Source organism: Ischnura elegans, chromosome 6 (assembly GCF_921293095.1).
Source record: "Ischnura elegans chromosome 6, ioIscEleg1.1, whole genome shotgun sequence".
Lineage (NCBI taxonomy): Eukaryota > Metazoa > Arthropoda > Insecta > Odonata > Coenagrionidae > Ischnura > Ischnura elegans.
The window spans coordinates 77,717,359-77,733,964 of record NC_060251.1 but is presented as its reverse complement, the minus strand read 5'-3'; the positions used below and the strand labels follow the sequence as shown (position 1 = coordinate 77,733,964).

Here is a 16,606-nt window from a genome sequence, read left to right as displayed (position 1 = left end):
TCTTTGTGACATATGAAATCTGATTACCATTAATTATATAAGCCCTTCCTTTGTACTTAACTAACGCCCCCTCAAGTTTCACGAGATATGTTCTGGGATGTATCCTATCCAAATGAAACCTCGCACCAACATAAATGCATTACCCTTCCAGGTTAATCTCTCTATCAAGTTTATCTGGTCTCAGCCTTGTCGAAAAATAATAAGACCGAATAACCTTGAGTAAATTGAACCAAATTCAGGGGATCGTGGTTTAATACTAGTTTCTACATTCATAATCGTAATGACAATCGTGCATTTTGGACGGGTAATGGGCACTTGGGACATTTGAAAGCCCCGCCACAACTTGATCGCACTACGATCTTCTTTTGTCTGCGCTTATTCGTGCCGTGCTAGAAAAATCAGCTGTTCACCTACGATCTGTGATGAAATGTAGAATTATACTATTTTAACTAGTGCAACATTTCTCAGTGATCAAAAATGTTACTCCTGGCTAGATTTTGTAATCGCTGCTCTAGCACCACTCAAAGGTAAAGTGCATTTTTTCCGTTAAAAGGTGTTGGTTTCATTCTTTCGCAACTAATTAAATCTGCCTTGTATTTGTTCTTATCTAATTGCAGGGCTCAGTTTTTTAATGTATGTAGTCCTAAATCTAATGTATGGCCCGGAATAAGGGGACAGTTACTTCGAGATAAAATATTCAGTGTCAATAATGGAACACTTCGACATGGAAGTAGAACCCTGAGAAGGCAATTAACTCTGCGTGAAAAGTTAGGCATCGGCATCTCGCTCGGATGTGGCTTTAGTTGGTGGACTGTGCGCAAAGTAGTTTTTTGTGAGGCGAGAGGCGGCACGAGGGTGGTAGCCGTTAAAGTTGTTCCTGAGAAAGATGAAGTAAAATTCGATTGGAAAGGCTTTGGCCGGCTAATTCGACCAGATGCTTGGCGACTTCTGATGGCAGTGTTGGTAAGTTTTCTCACCATGAAATTTAATTAAGCATCAGAGTGATCCCTTGTACTGTTTTAATTATAATTTTTATTGCAGGCTGCATTTGTGGTGGCTCTGTTGAATATAGAAATTCCTCGTCTTCTAGGAAATGTGGTGAATATAGTGGCCAAGTTTGTGGGCAATAAGGCCTCTAATGCCTCATTTACCGCAGAAGTTAAAGATTCTGTCATGGTATTAGTAAATTTGTATATCGCCCAGGTGAGTTTATTTAGATAAATGGACACGCGTTTTTATTTATATACATGTGCACTACATATCTGTGTGTATCAAAACTGTCATGATGGTGATGTCAACATCATTGATTATGCCTCACATTGTAGTTTAATAAATTTAACTGGGAGACGAACTAGTTTCAAACTTGCCCTCATGGTCTTGGTTAAGTGTTACTTGCTTTATGATCACTATTCTAGCTTTGCTCAGCAAGTTTACTGTAGATAATTATTTGAATTTTCTTCCATATATCATTTACATGCATATATGTACAGATACCTCCACTGCAAAAACGCTCGGGTGTCTGCAACTGCAAGTCGCCCACCGAATCGAATCTGCTCGCATCTAGTAGCCCAACAATACGAATCCGCTCAGCTGGCAGTGTCCGGAGCATAAACCCTCATCTCCTATTCTCCAAGCTCAGAGGTGAGCATTGGTGGTGAGAGCTTGTAGGTGAGAGGTGGCAGTGTCCGGAGCATAACCGCTCATCTCCTATTCTCCAAGCTTGGAGGTGAGCATTTTTGCGTCGGACACTGCCAGCTGAGTGGATTCGTATTTTTGGGCTACTAGATGAGCAGATTTGATTCGGTGGGTGACTGCAGCATGCTGAGCATTTTTGCAGTGGAGGTATTGGTGTGTGAAGGAGAGCTATATTTCATTTTTTGATGGTTCAGATTACAATTCAGTTCCTGGTAAGTATTTTTGGTCCACGATCTGAGAAAAATGTCGCAACTTAGAAATTTTCTTTTTATCACCTCTGAAACGTGATTTGTGATTACAATAATTTTGTCTTTTTTAGTCTGTATTCACCTTCCTGTACATATGCCTGTTGTCATCCATTGGGGAGAGAGTTGCTGCCCAAATGAGGAAGGATCTTTTCGCATCAATAGTCAAGCAGGACATGGCTTTCTTTGATACACACAGGACTGGAGAATTAGTGGACAGGTGAGAAAATAGTGTTCACATTTAGGGAACATATCCATAATGGTTCCATTTTTGGGACTTCAATAGTAAAGAAATTTTAAGTTGACATTTATTTATAATTCATAAACTAGAATAACTCAAGCAGGGGCAGAGATGAAGAAAGATTTCGTGCTTTCCCGGCGAATGGACTTGGTAAAGAGTTCTCGGGATCGCCACCGGGTCAGGAACTCCATATCTGCCAACGTTTCGATGTCCGACTCGAAACGTTGGCAGATATGGAGTTCCTGACCCGGTGGCGATCCCGAGAACTCTTTACCAGGGGTAGAGATAGTGGAGATGGGGAGAAAAGGTGTCTTTTGCCCTTTAATTTTAATGGGGAATAATGCATTGCATGCATAACCTGATGTATTAGTGGTGGTTCCTTGAGGGAGGAGGAGAAATGCTCTCCTCAGTTTTTCTCATTTTAGAAGAAATTATGTATGATATATATTTGGTTGAAATAGGGTATTTTTTAATTATTTCTAAGTGCCCTTAAATGGCACTTAATTTCCTTTATATTGGGGTTAGCAACAGCTGGCGATAAACGATCACAAACACCCAATCCCTGAATAAAGGTAACCTACCCTGGCAGGATTGGAACCAATGACCTCCAGTTTAGCGGGAAAGGACTTCACCCCTCTACCACCAATGCACCGTTGGCCTGGCCAGTGTGTATCCTCTTAAGCCCGCTGATGTGTGAATACTGAAAATGCGTGTATTTAATAACCTTTGCCAGCTCTTTGGCCATGGGAATGGTATTCAGATGGATATAAGGAGGAAAGCTTGTATTCTCTTTGGTTGAATGAAACACTAACAGTGGTAGCCAGAGAAAAGACTTAATAGATGGTGCAATAGATCAAGAGCAGATGAGGATGTCCTCCACTTCTGGGCATGCATTGAAAATGTTTAGGGTTTGAGTCCAAGGTCTCTGAATATTAAGATATTTATAAATAATATAGGAGGAATCATGTGGTGTGGGTTGAGCTACCTAATTGTGATAGCCAGGGCTCCTGCCTCATGTACAACCTTTTCCACCCTCCATAAAGGTTTTTAGGTTATTTTGGATTTCCAAGCTTGTATCTAAGGGTAAGAAAATATTTGCTTGACAATGGTGAGGCAAACTAACCAACCTCTCCAGTCAGGGGGGACTGATGTGTCAACATTATTTGTTAACCAATTCAGTAAGTGGTCATTTAAAAGCCAATACTCTACTATCAATACTCTTATTTACTTTGCAGATTGACCTCTGATGTTCAGGAATTTAAGAGTTCTTTCAAGATGGTCATATCTCAAGGTTTGAGGAGTGCCACTCAGGTGCGTGTTTCTTCTTCATATTTACTGAAAAATATGCAGATGCATAAAAATTGTTTCATCTAAGCTGTTCCCTGTGAAGGGCTCAATAATGGAATGCCAAAATATCATTGAATTTTAATGTTTTATTGCTGTTTTCTTGTTTAATTTTTTTCAAAATTATTCACTTTTGCCTTTCTCTATTGCTTAAGGGCCTCATAGTATGTTATTTAAAATAATATTATTATTATAGTATTCTACCGATTAAGGTAGGTTTCCATGGAGTACTAAAGAAGTGATCTGGGAGCCTCCCTTTCCTTCCAGCACTGCCTGCTTCAATTCATTGTAAGGCCTACTCCCTTTCAATATATCTAAATATCCTATTCTCTTCCTTCCCCTCCCTCGTTTCCCTAACATTCTACCCTTTAATATCATTTTCAACATCCCCTCCCCGCTAAGTACTCCTCCCAACCATACTGTCTGTCTCCTCTGTATCTCACTCAACCCTTAAACTTAAAATGACAGTGCCATTAGGCAGAAAGGTGTCTGAATATGCAATAAATTTCATTGAATTATTCTCATTGATCGCTATTTGGAAAGAGATGAATATTTTTCCGTGCTAAATTGGGATCTTTGTGGTCTAAGATACTCAGATCTAAATGAATCCTTTGGATAACCTTATGGACATTTAAAATAAATAATAAAAATGAAAACCCATGGAAGGAGGGCCAGGAAGAAAAACTGAGGAAATGAAACTCTTATGTGTGACCAGATCTGTGTGTCTGTGAAATTAGCTAACCAGTTATTGCATGAAGAGGAGGGCTCCTCTTCCTAGTCAAATGACTGCACATCTACATATAAGTTCACTCCCCAGCATTGCAATCATTCAGAGAACATGATCCTTGCTAGGGCCTGTTGTGGTAAACTGGTATTGTATTCTTCTTGGTTTTTTCACTGGTTGATCTTGTCCATTTCCGCTGATGTTTCAGAAATGTCATCTTTCATCAGGGATATGAGTGAATCCAGTTCCAAAATATATACATATTCAGGTCATTCATATTCATTGAGATCTGTAATGATACTGATACCAAGTCACTGTTTGAAACATCGGAGAAAATGGGCCACATCAACCAGTTGGAAACCTGATGAGAGTTGACTAGTGATACATGCCTGGGAACAGTAAATTATCTAGTTCATTCTGTTTTTTAGCTTGGTCAACAGATAATTTTAAGGAGAGGTCATGTCTTGTCATTTTTGATGCATGTGTGTTGTTTAGGTGTTATTAATCATCTGGTGATTGTTTTTAGCCAATTTATGTTTCTTTTTTAATAATCTTTTAATTGTTACTATGTCTACTCCCTTCTTAGATAGCTGGCTGTGGTGTGTCATTATACCTGATCTCACCTCAAATGGCTGGTGGAATGCTGGTCGTCATTCCTCTTGTTATAGTTACCGGCACATTAATAGGATCTGTTCTCAGGAAAATTTCAAGGCAAGCCCAGATACAGGTATGTAACAATTGTCTTAAAAATGAAGAAATTATTCAAACTGGCACATATTTATTCTTTTGAATTCTACTGCATATTGCCATTACAACTTGTTTAAGAATATTGCATTGTAGAGGAACCGAGAGTTAAGAGTACTGCCTAATCCAGGTGTTTATGCAGGGCCTCTCTCCTTGTTATGTACATGAATATGAAAAATGTGATGTGTACATAAGCGATGAATGTGATGCACACTCATTTGTCAAAAGTAAGGATTAGGAATTTTTAGGCACTGAACTTTTATAGTTTTAAAAAAATTTCAGGAGACAAAAGAAGATTTCAACCGGACTACATTTGAGTGAAACAGAGGTTTAGAAACTAGATAATGGACTGCAAAAGCTACCCAGGGGCAGATATTAATAGTTACCATAATCCAGTGATGATAAAATGCCATATGAAATTCAAGAAATCAGTGAAGAGCACATGGAAAGTACAGAAACTGAAGGAGCTACAGTATCAATGTGCATTTCAAGAAGTAGTGGAGGGCAAAATAGGGGTAGATCTGACTGGATGTGAGGCATCAGTGGAGATTAGCTGGTAAAGTATTAAAATGGACATAAGGCAAAGGATTTTAGGGAAGAAGAAAATTTGCTAAGAAAAAGACTTGAGTCACAGATGAAGTCTTAGACTTCATTTACCAAAGGCAAAAGTACAAAAATGTGAAAACTGAAGGACAGGCTTGCTACAAGAGAATAACAAACGAGATTTTTTGTAAAGCTAGGCATTATAGGGAAGCAAAGGGTCTGCAAAGGAATAAGGTTTGACGAATAGATAATATTCCAGAAGAACTAATTAGAAATTAAGGAGAGAAGACTTTAACTCAGTTTACAAAAGCATCTGCAAAATGTACTCAACAGAAGATATACGAGGTGATTTACAACTAGAGATGAACATCTTCATTCCTATTCCATAATAGAAAAGAGCAGATAAGCGTGAAGATTTTGGGACCATAAGTCATCATAAGAATCATCACAGGGATATAGAAAGAGAAGAATGGATTGGATGAGGACCCATTCAAATTCAGGAAATGCAAGGGATCAAGAGAAGCAATTTTGGCCCTTATGCAGCTCTTGAAGAAGAGAATGGAGAAGAGCAAACCAACGCTCATAGCATTTGTTGACTTGGAGAAGGCTTTTGACAGTGTGTAATGGAACTCATTGTTTCGAATGCTGAAATAAGTTGTAGTGGTATACAATGATCTTACACATTTAGTTACATAAAAAGTATAAATAGTTTATATAAAAACCAAGTGGCTGTGGTAAAATCTGAACCCTACTCCCAATAAGCAAGAATATTGAAAGGAGTGAGACAAGGGTGTGCACTGTCCTCTTTTATCTTCAATATTTACATCGAGTAAGCCACCCAAGAAATCAAGGAGAAGGCAAAGAGTGGGTGAGAAGAGAGGTCTTCTAAAATCCCTAGGGAGAAGACGTATTTCGCTACATCATGAGACATGATGGCTTGATGAAGAATATTTTTGAGGGACAGGTAGAAAGGAAGGAGATATCAATGAATGAGTTACTTAGGTTAAGGTTTTAGGTTACTCCGATTATTATGAACGTGAAAAAGAATAAAAATGTCACTATAAAAAGGCTATCAGGTAGCCATAGGAACTGTGGGTTGTGATTTCTTTCATAGCTCAAATATGAACATTACTCTCCTAGAGTAGACATTATATATACAGTCGGATCCGGATTTAACGACTTCGCATTTAACGTTTTTCCGCATTTAGCGTTTATTTTTTAGGGTCCCGATTCATTCCCTATTAGGGCAATGTAAAAATTATCCGTATTTAGTGTTTCCGCATTTTGCGTTTTTCCGCATTTATGGTCGTAAAGAATTTTCCCGCACAACATTTTTTTGCCCGATTTAACGTTTTTTCATGACGGCTCATGCAAATGATTATCCAAATCTTCGAATTTCTGCTCATCAACAAGAAGAGTCTCATGAAAGTTTACCAAGAGTCAATAGAATCTACCGGGGAACGCTTCTTCAACTGCTTTCTTCCGGGAATGCAGCGCTGGGACCTTCAACTCGCAAGCTATAGGTGATTTGTCTTCTCGTAATGTTTCGCTCCCCTTCTGATCCAAAAACCAGACACTTTTTGTATCAGATCCGATCTAATGGAGCAAATTCATCCCTTAATAACCTCGAGGTGAAGGATAAGGTAGTTAGATCTAACTTATCCTTCAACTCTACTCTCTACGGGTAGTCCATTGTTAGCCCAATATTTTTCCAGTCGGCTACTTTCTCTTTTCAAAATAGGCCCAATATCATTTGCGCAGTTCACTAGATGATTCTTTTTATAATCCATTCCAAGGTCAGTTTCCACGGAGGAACAGCGAAAGAACCGAGGAAGTGTTTCCCCTGTCATGATCGTGAGTGAAAGTGAAAGCATTCTTTCCTAACGGAACAACATTATTTTACATCGTAATTTAGATATCCCGGAGCCCATATACCGACATGCGGCTGGTTGATATCACTGCCGAGACGAAATTGCCTTACTCCGGAGGCACTGACAATTTTTCAGATGAAATCCAGTTCTATTGAAGATTAAAAATTTTCACTTAACAGAGTTTAGCTAATCGTTATTCAAGGTCCAACCAAATTTTATTAAAAGCTGCCGAGAAACGGTGAGTCGGAGTCAAGGTGATCAGCGCGCCGCGTACCTAAGCAACTTCTCCCGGCTCCATTCGTCCTGTATGAGGCCGCGAATATGGCAGCGAATCTGGTGTTATCATCGAGTTGAATCACCATCGACTTGTACGCATACTAGAAAAAAGATTCTCCATTTTTGGATGACCTCGAAATCCAAAATGTGCGCATAAGGGGCTCATAAATCGCTCGTTTCGCCGAGGCAACAGAAAACGTTAAATTGGCAAAATTCCAGAAAACCTCACTTTTCCTAGATATTCGGTAGTTTACAATTCGGGATTAGCGATCTTCTGCTGTCCCTTTATTTCACTCATCTTCATTGATGCAATGACGATTTTTTCGAGTACCTACTTACACCTTTTTTATTATATTAGAAATGCTATAGTCACCTACATCTAACTTTTATAGAAAAATTTTTAAATTCTCTTCGAGGCCACTGAAATATGCGTAAAATGGAATCACTAATTTCCATAATTATATTCCGTGTGGGAATGCTTTTAAGTTGATGAATATTATAATTTTCTTAAAATATTACATTGAAACAATTGTCATCTTCTCATTACTTATTTTTACTACCCATTTTTTTAGCTGATTCCTGAAAAGTATTATCCAACCTTAATTTGGCAAATAACATTTAATTAATGAATTTGTTGCTGCATGCAGCAACTTTTAGTTACTTAAAATAATATTTTTTATTTATGAAAAGCCATTCCAATCATTACAGGCCCTCAAAACTGAAAAAAATGGCTGGTCCTCATTTAGTGTTTTTCCGCATTTAGTGTTTTAAATTGTGTCCCCACTGAAAAACCTTAATTCAGGATTCTACTGTACATACTACACGTATGCAAAATAATATTTCTAGGTTCCACCTGTCATTCTTTCTTTATGCAAACTTTATATATTTCTTGGTAGAATTATTACAATAATAATCAATTTCCTGAAATAAGGTATGAATGTAGTATAAAAATGTACTTTCACAGGCAGCCAGAGCCACTGTGGTTGGTGAAGAAGCTATCTCAAATATTCGTACAGTAAGAGCATTTGCCTCTGAAGGAAAGGAAGTTGAACTTTACAATAAAGAAGTTGACGACTCAAACAGAATAAATGAAATTCTTGGATTTGGAGTCGGACTTTTTCAGGTAAGGGCTATTTCTCCCATTAATATACTCTTAATACATTGCTATTTTTTTGTGTTTTTAAAATTATTGTGATATATTCATATTAATTGCAATGGATATACTTTTTTCACCCAAGGGAGGAACCAATTTATTTCTCAATGGACTGGTCCTGGCCACTTTGTACGTTGGAGGCTATATGGTATCTACCAACTCAGTCACTCCAGGTGATCTAATGTCATTTTTAGTGGCGACTCAAACTATCCAGAGATCATTGGCGCAATTATCACTTCTTTTTGGCCATTTTGTACGTGGCATGAGTGCTGGCAGTCGTGTTTTTGAGGTGAGAATAAAGGATATTTTTCCTTGGACCAGCGACTCTACAATTCTTACTCGAAATCAACTTTATCTTCCGGTACAGTGTGTGCATTTGCCATTCATACCTACCTGCCAATGCTATCTGTGTACTAATTGTTAGTGGCATAGTGAGAAACAATAATTGCGTGTTGGCAGGCTAGGTGGTCCCCAGTTTAAGGCAGGCAGGAACTTGAGTGAAAAAATCTGAAACAACATGTAACTTTTTGCTATGAAAATCACTGAGTTTACATCGATTATGGCAAAGCAAATTAGCAATAATGGGATCTGAGGATGTAACCTAAGGTTTCCATGCCAATTACCTAAAAGTTACTTAAAAAATAAACAGTTGATTGGGTAAAGGTAAAGTTAGATTAAATTAACTTTCGAATTGATTTAATAGAAGACCGAAATAGTGGTTTGGAAATCATGCTCGCTAAGCCATTTGCTATGCTTTTAGAATGGCCTCAATTTAGTGATGGTGTGTAGAGTGACAAAAAACTGGTATTTGTTTTGTTCAGGACCACCACTTGAAAAAATCAATAGGCAAACAGAATGGATGTGTTTGCATTGATGTGGATGGATAATATGGATGCTATATTCTCAGTTTTGTAAGCTTATGTAAGGAGTATTTTATTCTCTGATAGCAGGAAATGGCGACTTTAGGAAAATACATAATTATTGGTGATGGGTTGGTTCGATTCCTCGATTCTTGGCCAAGAACCGGAATCGAAAATGAGTGCTTGCCAACGAGAAAAATTGTTTCCGATTCCAGTAGTACTTCAAACCACAAATTTATATACAACCGCGTTTCCAAGAGTCAATTTGAATTTTTGCGCCACGTAATCGTATTAACAAAACACATTACATATAGATTCCAAGAGGCACATCACTTCCGGAGGAACAAATGCAGACTAGGGAGCCTGTGACAGGTATATGGTCAAGATACAGTGATGCTTTTGGAAAAGAACCCAAAGTCACCGTAGCAAACACTGTTGAAGCTGAAGTGGAAGCCTATTTATCAGGGATGAATGCACCACCTAATTCCTTCCCTGGGAAATACTGGAAGACTCCTACCCAAGGCTGAAAGTAGTAGCGAAAAAGTTTCTTGCCATACCACCATCCACTGTGTTCAGTGGAAGACCTTTTAGTTCGGGAGGAAAAATATGTGATGTAAAACGCAAAAGGCTTGATCCTGACAGAGTGAAGATGCTTTGCTTTCTGAGCAAAAATTTAAAATCTGTAAAAGGAGATTAAATTTGTGAGACATTATTGATAATGATAAGATATTTACAATAAGAGATAGATATTAAATTTAAACATGAATGCTAATATTCTAAATTAATAGCAATGAGGTAACACCACTTTTCAGGAATGTTCTGTTTTAAAATTAAGCCATTATATTTTAATTACATAGTGATGATATGAAAGAGACTTTTTTCAACTGATTCTTTCACAGAGTAATAATTTTTTAAGTGGTTATTTTGTTGCCTGGAATGAAGTGATATTTTTCTTAGAGCCTATGGCATCAGAATCGATGGAATCGGTATCGGTAGAATCAGAATCGAAAAGTCTGAATCGGAATCAGAATCCTTAAAATTTTGGAATCGACCCATCACTAATAATAATTATTGGTGATAATTTTTCTGAAGTCATTAGTGGGTCATACATTTAGAATACACAGAACTTATGTATTTTTAATCGTAAAATTATATATCCTAGGATTTTCCTGAAAATATTGTATTCTCTGTGCATTTTGTGGTCTTCTCTGGAAGTATGATTTTGCTTTACATGCATAATAAAACTCTTAGTTATTGTAATTAATAATACACAAAAATCATTTCATGAAATGGATAGGGTCAATTGAGTTACAAAATATACGGTACAGTAATTTTATGCTTTGGATTCATGGTTTGCAAAAACTTGTCTCAAGGGGATGTGCTTATCAGGTTTTGTGTGTATTGGTGGTTCACTCAATTACAATGGATTTTCTTTTGGATAAAAATATTAAATTGTTTTTCTTCTAGTACATCAATCAGCAGCCATCAATGCCGCTAGTCGGCGGAAAAATTATTCCATTCCATTCCTTGATTGGAGATGTATCGTTTGAACGAGTTTCATTCACTTATCCTACAAGACCAAAGCAAGTGAGTGTGAATATTGTAATGAAACCTTTTGTAGCAATTAGTTATGGAGTTATTACTTGCACATGTTACTGTTTGCTCTACAATATATTCATAGAGCATCATATGTTTTTACCATATTTACGTGCACGAATTAGGTAGTGAACTAATGAATATTTATCATCCTCATTGTAGATATTTATTTTCATATTTTTGGAGCTAGCAACTTTTAGCTACATATATATTTATAAATATGCACACCTGTTGTTGAATGAACATGTTATTGCTATATTTTAACCTTATAGGTAGTGCTTGATGACTTCAGTTTAAAAGTGCCATCAGGGAGAGTTGTGGCAATTGTCGGGTCATCTGGTTCGGGAAAGTCTACTGTAGTTGCTCTTCTTGAAAGGTAGGTATAAAAAAGGGTGCGCATTTTTAATTTAAGGTTTTGAAGTTACACAAGGTCAATAAAAAAGTGTACCTAATATATTTAGCAACCTATTGTAATTAGAGCTAATTTAACCCTTTCGAGACAGTGCAGTTCTCTCCTTTGTATGACTCCTGGATGAGCCCCAAAATACTTCTCCATCCCCCTTGTGCGGAGCATTTTTGCAGAACATTCGTTAGGAAGGGTCTCGCAGATAATCACACACTCTCAGCACCAACCTTTTTCGACCCTTCCTACCGGGGACTCTGCATTATGCACCAACCTGTTTCGAACCTTCCTAGTGGGGGCTCCACATTATCTCAGACTCCGAGGGTAGTTGGGCTCCCTCCTTTCAGGGTTTATAACCCCACCAGCAGCATTGGTTTGCGGTCAATCATGCTTTGTTTATATGAATTAGCTATATGGATAATTGTTGCTTGAACGTAAATTGCAGACTTCAAATTGAATTCCTCGTTATATTCTGAGAATTGTCAAATTTTGAACGAATCTCTACCGTCAATATTAACACATTTAATGCAGCAACAATTTCAAATTGTTGATATTTATCCTGAAATCGATAAAGAAGTTAATATTTATCGTAGAATTATGTTTAAAAATTGTAAATGCAGCTCAAAAGACAAAGAATTCAGTTTATATTTTTTGAGAAAGGAACAATATTTATTTCGAAAACTGACTGAATGAACAATTTAATGACCACAATGAGGGGTAATAGAAGACAAGGGGTCCAGGTACCTGCTCCTGGATTTCGAGGGTACAGCGTAAGCTACAGTCCCGAAACTAAGACTTCGGGAACCCGCGACCATAATAAAAGGGGAGAGTAAGGAAACCTATATTTTCAATATTTTTTCACCTGCATGGAAGTATGTCTGAGAAAAATTTGCAGCTTTCGTCTTCCGGGTCAAGAAACGTCCTGCCGCATATTTCCGTCATTAGGTGCAAAAGGTATAAGGAAGCTTAATGAGCTTATGAAAATTTAAATTAAGCAAGAGTGCCAAGCATTTAATTAAGGCCCTGTACACTTTGAGTGTTGAAGTTGCTTTCAGTTCTCTCAACCGCTGAAAACTTCCATGTATTCCTCCTGATAATGTCCTTGAATTTGCCTGAAATCTCTCTTCTTTAGCTACCATAGTGAATTTTACTTGTGTTCTTCCATGTGGTGATGTTTCCATGAAATTACCGCTTAACTCTTTTAGCTAATTTGCACTGGTCTGTCTTCTTCAGGTTTTATGATGTCAATGAAGGAAGTGTGAAAATTGACGGAATAGACGTACGAAATGTAGACCCTTCTTGGTTACGTGGTAGAGCTATTGGATACATTGGTCAAGAGCCCATACTTTTTGCAACTTCCATTAAAGAAAACATACGGTATGGAAGACCAAATGCAACAGATGAGCAGGTTGGAATACATTTTATTTCTATTCATCCCTAACTGGAATGGTTTTGATGACATTGTTTGTTGAAGAATATCAAACAATTGTTTAATTTAACGTAAAGACCCACCATCAAATTGTAAGGTTCCAAGTAATGCATGCTTTACATATCCATGAATAACATATGTGTATTTTCATACCTAATAATTCAGGTGATAGAAGCAGCAAAAATGGCAAATGCACATGAGTTTATTGAAAGTTTTCCAAATGGCTATGACACTGTTGTTGGAGAAAGGGGAGTCACAGTTTCTGGAGGACAAAAACAAAGAATAGCCATTGCAAGAGCCCTTATAAAAAACCCCACAATCATAATACTCGATGAAGCTACAAGGTAAGAGAATTTCATCGTATCTGGCCTAGCCAACTATTTATATTCCTCAATGTAGAAATTGCCATAAAGTAATTGTAAATTTGATTCGAAGCGTGTACACAGTGATGCTAACTATGTCACCATGTGTATCGTAATAAATTTCAACATTTTTACTTGCAGTGCTTTGGATGCCAAATCTGAAAAAATTGTTCAAGAAACTCTTGACAATGTTATAAAAGGGAAAACAGTACTTGTAATTGCTCACAGACTCAGCACCATAAGAGATGCAGATGTAATCGCTGTACTTCATAAGGGAAAAATTGTTGAGGTAAGTTGATATAATCAATGTGTAGATACTGTTCAATAGCTTCATGAAGCATTTCAGTTTTTCTAGCATTTACAAAATTAATAACTTATGATAATTAACATTGTTGAACAGTGTGAGTATCAGTGCCAGTTTGTGTGTAGACACGGAAGAAATGCAAAACCTCCAAATTCTGCTTGATACCTAATGTCAATTTTATTTACTGTGATGATTCCTTATTTCTGTAACCTAATTCAGTATCTTATATGAGAGCTTAATGTTTGTTGCCGACCTTCATTATTCGCAAATAGACAATAATCTTTGTTCAACTGTGTGCTCCTCAGTTCCTGCAGTGCCGTGTTTTATTTTTTTGAGCATGTGTGTATAAGAAGCAGCAAGCCAGCCTATGATGCAGAGAGACCACTTTTACTGCCACATTATTAAGGGATTTGTAATCAAAGTGAAGCATGTTACTATATCTGCTAGTTTCTACCCCTGATTGTGCAGTGAGATCACACTAGTGAAAACAATGCATACATTTAATTACTTACTATCAAGGAAAAGTTATGGCATAGAAATTAAAGTATGAAACAGTAGGTATCATATTGATGGAAAGAGAGTCTATATATGATTATAATAAGTCCACTTTACTATTTGACTTTGTATTAGTAGGGCATCAACTGTGACAACATGGTGAGAAGGTATTGGAGAAGATGCATTTTTCTCTTCTCACAGTAAAACGAAATAGAAGTACATATATAAGACATATGAGATCAAGTTTTTTTAAGGGTGTCAATTCAGTGACAGCAGGTAAAAATATCACCCTCAAATTATACCTAATTATGTGAGTTAAGACGTTCATTTCTGTGTATACAGCTCTTTGCATAGGATTTTAACCCTAATTATCTACTCACCTCTATCTATAATTTACAAAACCCGTTGTTTCACCAGTGATGGGGCTGTAAATATATGATTCACAATCATCTTAGCATGTTATTTTTAATATGCGAACGAGGCAGTCAATCTTGGATAGCATGAGACTGATAGGTTTAATATTTTAAATATAGCATTTGAGCTCAAACTCAACTTGAAACTCACTTTTACCCCTTCTAGATTCAAAGTTAAAAATCTAATGTTATCACAATTCTACTTACCATTGAAATGCCTTCTCAATAGCTACTGGAAGAATGACTCCCGATTCCCACTGTAAATCCACTTCCTCCCTGAAAAGCAGTTAGGTTTCTCCATGGTTTAGTTTCTTGGTTGTGCGGCCCACTTCTTCATTGAGACTGTCAGCAGGAATAACGTTGGTGCAGGAGCCTTCTGCAACATTTCAAAGGCATTTCAGAGCTGAAGGCTGGAAATCATATTTTTTAACTTTGTTTCAGGCCTATAGTGAAGGACTATTAAAAAAACTTAAGCATCACATTTCAAAATAGACATGAATAATTTAACTAGGGTTAGTCAAATTCACTACTCTATGGAAACAATATTGTCCTATTCTCATAGAAAAGTTTGATAAAAGGGATAATTCCATAATAGAAAAATAATTTGATTTGACGAGGCGTTTAGCCCATATCCCTCAAATTTGTGCCGGATGTTCCACCATGGAAGTTACTGAGGTATCTTCTTCGTCTGCTGTGTTTTGTTGGCTGTAAAGGGCAAAGTGTTTTGGAGGAGGCAGTGGACAAAAGGTGCATAGGTAGCTTTAAGTGTTCCGTGGGAAAGAAATTACAGCATAGCCTCCTGTTCAGGCTTGTTTACAAGTTAACGTCTAAATGTATGAATGCCTAAATGCACAGTGTAACCACCCAATTTGTGTGAATGCTTGCACAGAAAATATAGCCTGTTATAATTTGTTTCATACATTCGTACATGTTCCATTCCACCAAAATCATTCATGCAATTAGAAATTAACTTGTACATATGTGGTAATGTATCGTGTAAACAGGCCTTTAGGAGAGGTGGTAATGGCTCCTGCAGTTCAGATACAAATTTGGGTGGAAGGGCTTTAACCAATTCTGATGGCCCAATCTTTCATCACTCTTCTGAGTCATGAATAAGTCAAGGTTGGGTTGCGAAGCATTACTGTTGTTCACTCTTTGTAGCTGATATAATAATCACATGGGGCCTGAAACCAGGGAATCGTTCATTGACCCAAACTGAGCCCAGGTGAACTGCTCTTAGTGTAGTGATTAATAGATTCATTTACGTGTTACACCTGATTGCACCATCCTGTGATATAACGGATAGGTAGCCTAGGTAACAACACTGGTGCCCGAGCCTGGGAAAAATTTGTTGGAAATATGTGGTGGTGAAATGGCATCAGTCACTCTTCTGCTTAGGCCAGGGCCAATGATGAAAATTAGGTAACCCTAATTATGCTTGCGTGATGGCTTCTGAGTGTTTTGGGACATTTTTTCTTCATATCTTTCAGATTGGCACCCATCACAACCTTGTCAAAGCTGGTGGCTTTTACTGGAACCTCATCAAACAGCAGCAGAGTGAAACCTCTGATGGTGAGCGGACATCTGGTTGACCTAAATTGTTATTTTTGTGACTGTTAAATAAATGGTTATTTTATTAAATTTCTTTTGCCTTACTTAAATTTTTTCCCTTGACCTAACCTATTATGGAACTGATCAGTGGCACAGCGAGGGGGGGTTTTGGGGGATAAAACCCCCCCCCCAGAGCTCATAGAAATTTTTAAGTTAAATCTATTTTACCTAATTGGATTAATACTGCTTATAAAATAGTGTGAGGATTAGTAAAATATCCCTCAGAAGGCTGTAAAAATCACCATTTTGAACCGTTCATCTTAATTTTTTCCGGCAAGGGCCTCCACACCTCCCGCT

The 16,606-nt window shown here is 37.4% G+C and overlaps 1 protein-coding gene across 1 annotated transcript; it reads left to right on the top strand.

Annotated features, from left to right (window-relative positions):
- Positions 1-358: 358 nt before the first annotated feature.
- On the top strand, positions 359-16,339 carry LOC124161035 (mitochondrial potassium channel ATP-binding subunit). Its single transcript, XM_046537182.1, has 14 exons — positions 359-527; positions 618-963; positions 1,042-1,203; positions 2,015-2,160; positions 3,417-3,492; positions 4,836-4,976; positions 8,648-8,806; positions 8,922-9,125; positions 11,164-11,283; positions 11,565-11,668; positions 12,929-13,103; positions 13,290-13,468; positions 13,628-13,775; positions 16,189-16,339. The coding sequence occupies exons 1-14, from the start codon at positions 478-480 to the stop codon at positions 16,288-16,290; spliced, it is 2,112 nt and encodes a 703-aa protein (XP_046393138.1). The 5' UTR covers positions 359-477; the 3' UTR covers positions 16,291-16,339.
- The last annotated feature ends 267 nt before the right edge of the window (positions 16,340-16,606 follow it).

Coding starts and splice junctions, on each gene's coding strand:
- LOC124161035 (XM_046537182.1), top strand. CDS start 478: ATGTTACTCCTGGCTAGATTTTGTAATCGCTGCTCTAGCACCACTCAA. Junction 2,161..3,416: donor ACTGGAGAATTAGTGGACAG/GTGAGAAAATAG, acceptor TTTACTTTGCAG/ATTGACCTCTGATGTTCAGG. Junction 11,669..12,928: donor GTAGTTGCTCTTCTTGAAAG/GTAGGTATAAAA, acceptor TGTCTTCTTCAG/GTTTTATGATGTCAATGAAG.